General features: G+C 47.4%; 1 protein-coding gene across 1 annotated transcript; it reads left to right on the forward strand.

Moving 5' to 3' along the window:
- Positions 1–6,349: 6,349 nt before the first annotated feature.
- LOC140265405 (olfactory receptor 14J1-like) lies at positions 6,350–7,285 on the forward strand. The gene has a single exon (XM_072361326.1). It carries the CDS (start codon positions 6,350–6,352, stop codon positions 7,283–7,285), a length of 936 nt encoding a protein of 311 aa, XP_072217427.1.
- The last annotated feature ends 2,123 nt before the right edge of the window (positions 7,286–9,408 follow it).

Here is a 9,408-nt window from a genome sequence, read left to right on the forward strand (position 1 = left end):
TGGTGGTGTTGTGATTTCTGTTGTCGGTATTCCACAACAGAACATCATGCAGAAGAGTGGCACTCAAGGATTTAATATCCTCTTTCTGTGTTACCACCATTTGGGGCATTTTGGGTTCCTGGCGGGGGGTGTGTGTGTGGGCTTAGCATCCCTGGAGGACTTGGTGTGAAGAGGAAGCAGGGTGGGACTCCGGACTGGATTCCAGCCGCTCTCTGCCCTGGCTCCTCATGTTCTGCGTCAGAGTTGCACATACCTATAATCAAGTAAGGGCATGGATGGAGATACCTGCCTGGTCCCTGTCCATCCTAGTTCATGTAACTGACAATACAGTGTTTGGACTGGTCTCCAGGTGCTCATCCCAGTTCCTTATGCATGCTTAGGGTGCCAGCTTAGGTACCATGCTGTCAGTCTCTCTGAATGCATTCCTTGAAACTGTCATTTACATTCTGTGGGGGAAGCCTTCCCCAAAACTGGAGAATGCTAAGTGGTGCAGAATATGGAGAGGTTTAGGAGAGAGCTTAGAAGTGTGGGGACACCCAGTGTCATGGGATTTTACTTTTGAACAGCCGTGGGACCCTGAGAAATGAAACAAGTATCTGAGTAAGGGATGGTGCAGCTCAGAAGGATCTGAGGAGGAATGTCGACTCTGGGCCTTAGCTTGTGCTTACTGAACTCTATATAATACTACTGTGGAGAGAGTTTCAAAAATTGACCCAAACCAAAACGGGAAACCTCCAAGTGGATCTTGGTCAATCACAGGAGGCATCAGTATCAGTGTCAGTTGCCCCTGTTGTCATGGTTTTGTAATGTTGCTGTCAATATTCCACATCATAACATCATGTGCAGTATGGGTCATTAAAAGGTTCATACTCCAGTTCCGTGGAATAACAATGTCCCGAATACTCAGCTCTCAGAAGAAATCTACGTATCCCAGAGGACTTCACGGCCAGAGATAAGTCATGATAGGAGAACAAATATAATTTCGCGCCCAGGCTGGAGCTCTCTCTCTCAGACTCACAGAGAGTAAGAAGCGTTCCAGCCGTGTCGCCTAGAGTTTACAGTAGGCCTCTCGGATTTCGGGCACTTTCTCTCTCTGTTTTGTTTGATTTATTTACCTCAATCATATTGTATTATATTGTGTTATCTTGTATTCCGATATCATATTTAGTAAAATAGGTTTCCCTCCTTAGATTGCCGCTGCTGTTCTCTTTTCCCATTCCCCTTTTCCTTTCTATTTTTGGGCCAGGGGCCCTACGGGGCGGCTGCCCCCTATCATGGCCACAGGTAAATCTAGGTAACCTGTGACACTGCTTTATAACCAATCTCTGGATTATAGAGTTTGTTTCTGCAAGTCAGTCACAGCTGTGAAATGCCGTAAGCTCTGGAATTTGCAATAGATGAGGAATACAGCAAGAACTGTCTCTTCTGCTGAGCTCATCCCTGTGGTCAGGTAAATAACTCTACAGTCTCAGGTGCCCATTATTCACAGAAACACAGAATCACAGAATCACTGGGGTTGGAAGGGCCCTCCAGAGATCATGGAGTTCAACCCCCTCCGCCACAGCAGGTTCCCTACACCAGGTAGGCTCACACAAGGCTTCCAGGCGGGTCTCGAATATCTCCAGAGATGGAGACTCCACAACACCCTGGAGCAGCCTGTTCCAGTGCTCCATCAACCTTACCATAAAGAAGTTCTTGCACATATTCGTGTAGAACATCTCATGATCAAGTTTCCCCATGTCCTGTCTCCACAAACTGCTGAAAAGAGCCTGGTCTCTCCACTTTGACCCCACACCTCAGATATTTATAGACCTGGATCAGGTCCCCTCTCAGTCTTCTTTTCTCAAGGCTAAACAGACCCAGTTCCCTAAGTCTCTCCTCATAGGGGAGATGCTCCAGGCCCTTCACCATCTTTGTGGCCTTCCACTGGACTCTTTCCAAGAGATCCCTGTCTTTTTGTACTGGAGAGCCCAGAACTGGACACAGTATTCCAGATGAGGCCTTACCAGGGCAGAGTAGAGGCGAAGGATCACCTCCCTCGACCTGCTGGCCACGCTTTTTTTCATACACCCCAGAATGCCATCAGCCTTTTTGGCCATGAGGGCACACTGCTGGCTCATGGCCAATCTGTCGTCCATCAAGATACCCAGGTCCCTCTCTGCAGAGCTCCTCTCCAGCAGCTCATCCCCCAACCTGTCCTGGTGCATGCAATTATTTCTTACTAGGTGCAAGACTCTACACTTGCTTTTGTTAAACCTCATCTGGTTTCTTACCGCCTGGCTCTCCAGCCTGTCCAGGTCTTGCTGAATGGCAGCACAGCCTTCAGGCGTGTCAGCCAATCCTGCCAAGTACATATCATCAGTAAACTTGCTGAGGGTGGCCACTATCCCCTTGTCAAGGTCACTGATAAAGATGTTGAACAAGACCAGACTCAGCACCAACCCCTGGTATACTACCCAGGAGCTACTTACATGACTCCAACTGTACTCTGCACTGCCAACGACGACCCTCTGTGCTCTGCCAGTCAGACAGTTCTCAACCCACCTCACTGTTCCCTCATCTTTCCCACACTTCCTTATCTTTGTTATACGGATATTGTGGGAGACAATATCAAATGGCTTGCTGAAATCAAGATAGACGACATCTACTGCTCACCCCCCCATCCACCCAGCTGGTGACAATGTCATAGAAGGCTGTCAGGTTGGTTGATCATGACCTCTCCTTTGTGGGCCCATGCTGACTACTCCTGACAAACTCCTTTTCATCCAGCTGTCGGGAAATGGCTTCCAGCACAAGCTGTTCCATCACATTTCCAGGGACAGAGCTGAGGCTGCCTAGCCTGTAATTGCCCAGATCTTCCTTCTTGACCTTTTTGAAGACCAGAGTGACATTGTCTGTCGTCCAGTCTTCAGGCACCTCCCCTATTCTCCAAGACCTCTCAAAGATGATCGTGAGTGGTGCAGAAATCACTGCTGCTAGCTCCCTCAGCATCCATGGATACACCCCGTAATGTCCCATGGCTTTATGAACATCGGTGTGGCCTAGGCGCTCATGGACCAGCTCTTCCCTGACTAACAGCACTTCTTCCATTCCCTAGACCCTCATATTAATCACCAGGGTCTGGCATTCCTGAGGGAGAGCTTTTTCACAAAAGACAGAAGCAAAGAAGGACTTCAGTATCTACAGCTTCTCAGCACACTCCATTACCATAACACCCCCCTCACTTCATAGGGGACCTAGAGTCTCCTTAGTTTTTACTCTTAACATAGTCTAAAAAGCCTTTTTTATTATCCAATTTAGTAAGTGTCAACCCATTTATGTAATACGATCTACTGCTTGTGAGAAAGTGTGTGAGGTTGGTGGGCCAGTCAGTGCAGGTTCTGTGGCGAGATGTTTGTAACTGAACAATACAGACTGTTAATGGAAAGATAGATGGTACTAAGGCTGTTTATGGGAAGAACTGTATTGTTTGACAAGGTTTTGAAGGTATAAGAAATTGCAATTGTTGATGGCATATGGAAGTGTACTTGAGGGTATGTGGAAGTATAAATGAGGGTTTAAACAGTGGAAGAGTTTACAGAGGAAAAAAGGCTTAAAGAGGAAGTGAGTTTATCTGCACTGACATGAGAGCAACCCCCTGCACCGCTCCTCTGTGAGCGGAGCAGAGCAAAGAAGAGACAGAGTCCCCATGTATCAGGTAGTGTTACTCTACTTCCACATGGATGAGCTCAAAAGAGAAGAGGCAGATATTCCTCTCTGCTCCTTCTGTGGCATACTCCAGAGTTCAAGGCATTGCAAAGCTATGGCATGTCTACGTTCTTCCAATGATGACACCTTAGTGTCCTCAGGGCTCTCATTTCAATTGCATCTAAATAAATCTAGGGTCATGCCAGTTGACAGGAAGCTGGCAAATGTTGTCTCATTGTAAGGAAGAGCAAGAAAGGTGACATGGGCAATTATGGACCTGTCAGTCTCACTCCAGTGCCTGGTAAAATGATGGAGACCATGATGGTGGGAGTCATGGAAAATCAGCTGAAGGACAATTCTGTCATTGGTCACAGCCAACACAAGTTTCCAAAGGAAAAGTCCTGTTAAAATACCGGTCTTTTTATGACACGGTTATCCATTTAGTTGACCAAAGGAAGCTAGTTGATGTTATCCTTCGAGGATTTCAGTAAAGATTTTGATACTATTTCTCACTGCACCCTTCTGGACAGAATGTCCTGCATACGGTTGGACAGAAACAGAAAGTGATGGGTGAGCAGTAGGCCAATAGGTCAGGCCAAAATAATTACAGTCAGTGGGTTCCATCAGGCTGGTAGATGGTCACTGTCAGGGTTCCCTAGGGCTCCATTTTAGGGCCACTTCTCTTTCATGCTTTTGTGGATGACTTGCATGCAGGACTAGAAGTTGTTCTGAGCAAGTCTGCTAATGATACCAGGTTATGAGGTGCTGTTGCCTCCACTGAGGGTGAAGAGGACTTGCAGAGAGATGTGGACAAGTCAGAGAAGTGGGTACCAGTTGGTACTAAGCAGCAAGTGCATAAAGCAGAACAAGAACAAGTGCCTGATGCCCAGGAAGGTGGTGTTTATCTCATGGATTTCCCACACGGTTTACAAGCACTGGCACTCATCCAGGATCACCCTAGGCACGGTGGGCATCACACGGTGTCTGTGTGAGAGCAACTGCCTCCCTGCTGAAGGGCTGAGGACTCAGAGCAGGAACTCACATGCAGGCAACTCCTTGTGCACATCTGAGCTGAAGCAGAGGAATCCCAGCTCTTGTGGGTCTGTGTGGAGCTGAATCCCATTTCAGCCCCAAAGTTTCCATCTGGGGATGAGATGCCTGCACGACCTCCACTGGATCACTGCCCGGCACAAGGAAGTCCAAACCTCCTTGTTCTTGTCTGGGTGCCCTTTGTGTTTCATCTAACACTCACTTGTAGGACTCCACATAAGTCTACAATCAGTCACTGACCACTGGACATCTGGTGGTTAACTGAGTGGATTTCAAAGCACAGTCATGATGCTGTTGTCTTTCAGGAGCTGATGGCCATGAGGACCCAGGGACATGTCAAGGGAGATGAGAGGGAAGGATAAAAATGACATCGTCTTCTGCTGAGCATGTCCGGGCTCCTGGGACACAGGGAGCTTATAAAAGTGGGCAGAGCTTCAGAGAGACAGCAGTGTCCAGGAGCAGCTCTTGTGCACAGCACAGCCTGCAGGTGACAGAGTGGAGAGAAACTGAAGAGAGCTTACAGGATGTGAACGGTGTGAGCAGGCTGTGAGCTCACAGCAGGAGCATTGCTCACAGTCCACAACACGGTAAGTCTCACTGAAGGCCGTGCAACTGCTATTCTTAGAGGGTTATCTAAAGTGGGATATTCCATAGCAGATCCAGTACTGCATGTTTCTTCACTGTAGAAAAAGACATCTGCTCCTCATAAGGGCTTCTGTGCTGCAGCGTCAGAGCACAGCCCTGAGGGCTGCGTGTCCCAGCACGGCTGCAGGCTGTGCATGTGGGGCTGCAGGCGGGTGCCCAGGGCTGTCCTGCAGAGCAGGGTCCCTGCTGTGCCCCAGGGGCTGTGTGCCGGCTATGGGACTCTGCCGCCTGCCAGGCTCAGCACTCAGCCTGCCCGGGGAGCTGTCCAGGGTGCTGCGGGGAGACGTGTGGGGGGAAGGAGCCCCCCGGTAGAGGGGCTTGTGCTGCCACAGCTGCTGCCTGGGGCAGGGGATCTCAGCTCCACTGCACAGCAGGATATTTTTAAGGGTACTTACAAGAAGAGAACCAAGGCAGAGATTTTCCCTTTACTGTTCTTAGGGAAGGAAATAGGATTTTAGGAAGATATCTTTAAAAGGGCTATCAAATTTGAGCAAAGCTCTGAGAATCCCCAGTATTTCTTTGGTACTTCGGTTCTTTACTAAACAGTCACACAGAACGTAGTTTCAGCCTCCTTTCCTAAAAGGATACAATCAGTTTCAGTTCTCGTGCTTTTCTACAGACATTAATATTTTACTTATCCTACAAACAGGCTGATTTCTCTAAGACAAAGTAAAATGCACAGCAGCTGGGGCTGGGGTCTTGAAGAGCAGTGTGATTAAAAATGAAAACAACCAGGAGGCTGGGATATGATTAAGAAATGAGAAGAATGTAAGAGCTCCCTAAGCTTCTACTCCTTAAGGGATAGTGAAGCTCATGAAAATAAATTCAAGATCTGGAGTTAAATGAACACTTTCCACAGGGGAAAGTCAAACGTTTATAGTATAGCAAGAGGATTTTCTCTGAGAATGGTCTGTACTTGTCATTGTCTTCTGCACTCTGAGCAAGACTCCAAGCCCAGGAACAGCAGATGCCCAACAGCAGCTCCATCAGCGAGTTCCTCCTGCTGCCGTTGGCAGACACGCGGCAGCTGCAGCTCCTGCACTTCTGGCTCTTGCTGGGCATCTACCTGGCTGCCCTCCTGGGCAACGGCCTCATCAGCACAGCCGTAGCCTGCGACCAGCGCCTGCACACCCCCATGTACTTCTTCCTCCTCAACCTGGCCCTCCTCGACCTGGGCTACATCTCCACCACTCTCCCCAAAGCCATGGCCAACGCCCTCTGGGACACCAGGGCCATCTCCTATGCAGGATGTGCTGCACAGCTCTTTTTCTTTGTCTTCTTCTTCTCAGCAGAGTTTTCCGTTCTCACCATCATGTCCTATGACCGCTACGTTGCCATCTGCAAGCCCCTGCACTACGGGACCTTGATGGACAGCAGAGCTTGTGCCACCATGGCAGCAGCTGCCTGGAGCGCTGGGCTTCTCAATTCCCTGCTGCACACTGCCAGTACGTTTTCACTGCCTCTCTGCCAAGGCAATGTTGTCCACCAGTTTTTCTGTGAAATCCCCCAGATCCTCAAGCTCTCCTGCTCAGGCTCCTACCTCAGGGAAGTTGTGTTTCTCATTTTTACTATCAGTTTAGTCTTTGGATGCTTTGTTTTCATAGTTGTGTCCTATGTGCAGATTTTCCTTGCCGTGCTGCGGATGCCCTCAGAGAAGGGACGGCACAAAGCCTTCTCCACGTGCCTCCCTCACCTGGCCGTGGTCTCCCTATTTCTCAGCACTGCATTTTTTGCCCACCTGAAGCCCCCCTCCATTTCCTTTCCACTCCTTGATCTGACAGTGGCTCTTCTGTACTCTGTGGTTCCTCCAACACTGAACCCTATTATCTACAGCATGAGGAACAAGGAGATCAAACATGCTCTCAAGAAAGTGTTGCTGTACACACTAATCCAGCTTCAATAAAGTGCTCATCTTCTTCACACAATTCCCAGTGATTGTTTTTTATGTTTAGGTTTGATCATATTTTTGATTGTTTGTGATACAGTAATCTGCAAGAAAAGTTTATTTTAAAAGTTTATTATTAAAAGCAATTTATTTCACTAATTCTTTCCTACCTAATTTGCATTTCCTCACTCCAGGAACCCATGTAAACATGGAATCACATTCTCTGAACAGGTCAAGAGATAAATAAAAAGCTTTAAATATAGACATTTCCTTAGCTCTTCTGTCTTCCTACCTTGTTTGGGTCTGGGGGAGGTACAGCCACGGACAGCAGCACAGTGTGCTCTTTTCATTCCTGTTCTATTTACACTGCCACAGTGCTCTCAAGTCCTCATAGCTGTGCAGGCCTGAAGGTCTTTTTCTTTCTGACAACCGTCTTGCTTTCTCTACAGCAGCACTCTGGGAGAGCAGTTAGTCGCCAGCAACATGAACAGCACTGTCAGAACTGGTCTCCTTGCTAGCACTTTAGTGGAGTTATCTAGATCAGTCTATGTCTATGACAGGGGGGAAAGTAGGCCCTTGGGATACCTGGCCCTCAGCAAATGGGAAGCGAAAAGGGAATGGGGTAGGGAGATTGGAGCTGTGCCCAAGGAAACCAAAACAGCAGCGGCAATGACCTAAGGAGGAAAAATTTTTACTATAAAATGTGGAATACCAATAGGAAAATTTTCAAAACCATGACATTCCACCCCATATTCAACATCACTACATTATGCGTAGAAAACTTATCTATATAGAAATAAACAATAATTAAAATGCATTACACACACAGGTCTGTATACGTACATATACAAGGAATTACTGACTGTACTCCCCCAAAATCAGATTCTCTTGTGGTACACATTGAACATCCCCATCCTTCTGCATCACCCACCAAGTGCACCCAGGTCCCTGGGCAAAAACAGTTCCATGGAGAGGTTTGCCATTTCCAGAGGCTGGAAGGACCCAAACAGCTTTTCCCAACATGTTCTTTACATGTATAACAGGGACCTTATCTCCTTCTATAGTGTGTAGGGGGCTGGATTGGCTAGGACCATCATGATTGACAGATCCTCTAGTATCGACTAAGCAAGTGGCTTCTGAACAATGCTTCTACCAGTGCTTCAATGTTCCACCACCCATTGCTTTCAACATAGTTTTCAACAACCCATTCTTTCGTTCAATTTTACCAGAAACTGGTTCATGTTAGGGGATATGTGTGCCCCGTTGGCGTAGTGGTAGAAGTGCCGCTTGCAACACCTGAGTCCCAGGTTCGAATCCCGCTGTGGAGCAAGTGGTAGAAATGTTGCTCTGCTACACAGAATGCTCGAATCACGGGAGTTGGACTCGATGATCTCTAAGGTCCCTTCCAACTCACACGATACTGTGATACTGTGATATGTGATACTGTGATACTGTGATACTGTGATACTGTGATATGATAAATCTACTCACTGCTATGATCTTTGGCCCAAGTACTTATAAATGAATTTTTGAAAGGGGTCCCTTTATCAGACTCAGTTCTTTCTGGGGTGCCATGTTGAAACAGGACTTGTTTCTCAAGACCTAATATGGTCTTTCCAGAGGTAGCAAGGGGTATTGTGTATGTTTCAAGCCAACCAGTGGTTGCCACCAACATGGTAAGCACATAAGACTTACAATTGAGAGATCGTGGAAAGTGATATCATCAACCTGCCATGCCTCCCCATATTTATACTTTTGCCATCACCCTTCCCCCCGGACAGGTTTCATTTTCTTGGCTTATTTTTAATTTAATTATGGCACATGTTTCACAGTCATGAATAACCTGAGCAATAGCATCTATAATTAAGTCCACCCTCGGTCTCTAACCCACCTATATGTCATGTCTCTTCCTTGATGGCCTGAGGTCTTATGGGCCCATCAAGCTAGAAGTAATTCACTCTTGTTCTGCCAGGCCAAGTCTATTTGAGCCACCTCAATTCTGGCAGCTCGATCTACCTGATGGTTGTTGTGTTCTTCTTTGGTAGCCCGAATCTTGGGCATGTGTGCATCCACGTGACACACCTTTACAACCATATCTTCTGTTTGAGCAGTAATGTTTTTCCACAGTTCTGCAGCCCAAA

This window comes from Excalfactoria chinensis, unplaced genomic scaffold, assembly GCF_039878825.1.
Source record: "Excalfactoria chinensis isolate bCotChi1 unplaced genomic scaffold, bCotChi1.hap2 Scaffold_85, whole genome shotgun sequence".
NCBI classification, from domain to species: domain Eukaryota; kingdom Metazoa; phylum Chordata; class Aves; order Galliformes; family Phasianidae; genus Excalfactoria; species Excalfactoria chinensis.

Coding starts and splice junctions, on each gene's coding strand:
- LOC140265405 (XM_072361326.1), top strand. CDS start 6,350: ATGCCCAACAGCAGCTCCATCAGCGAGTTCCTCCTGCTGCCGTTGGCA.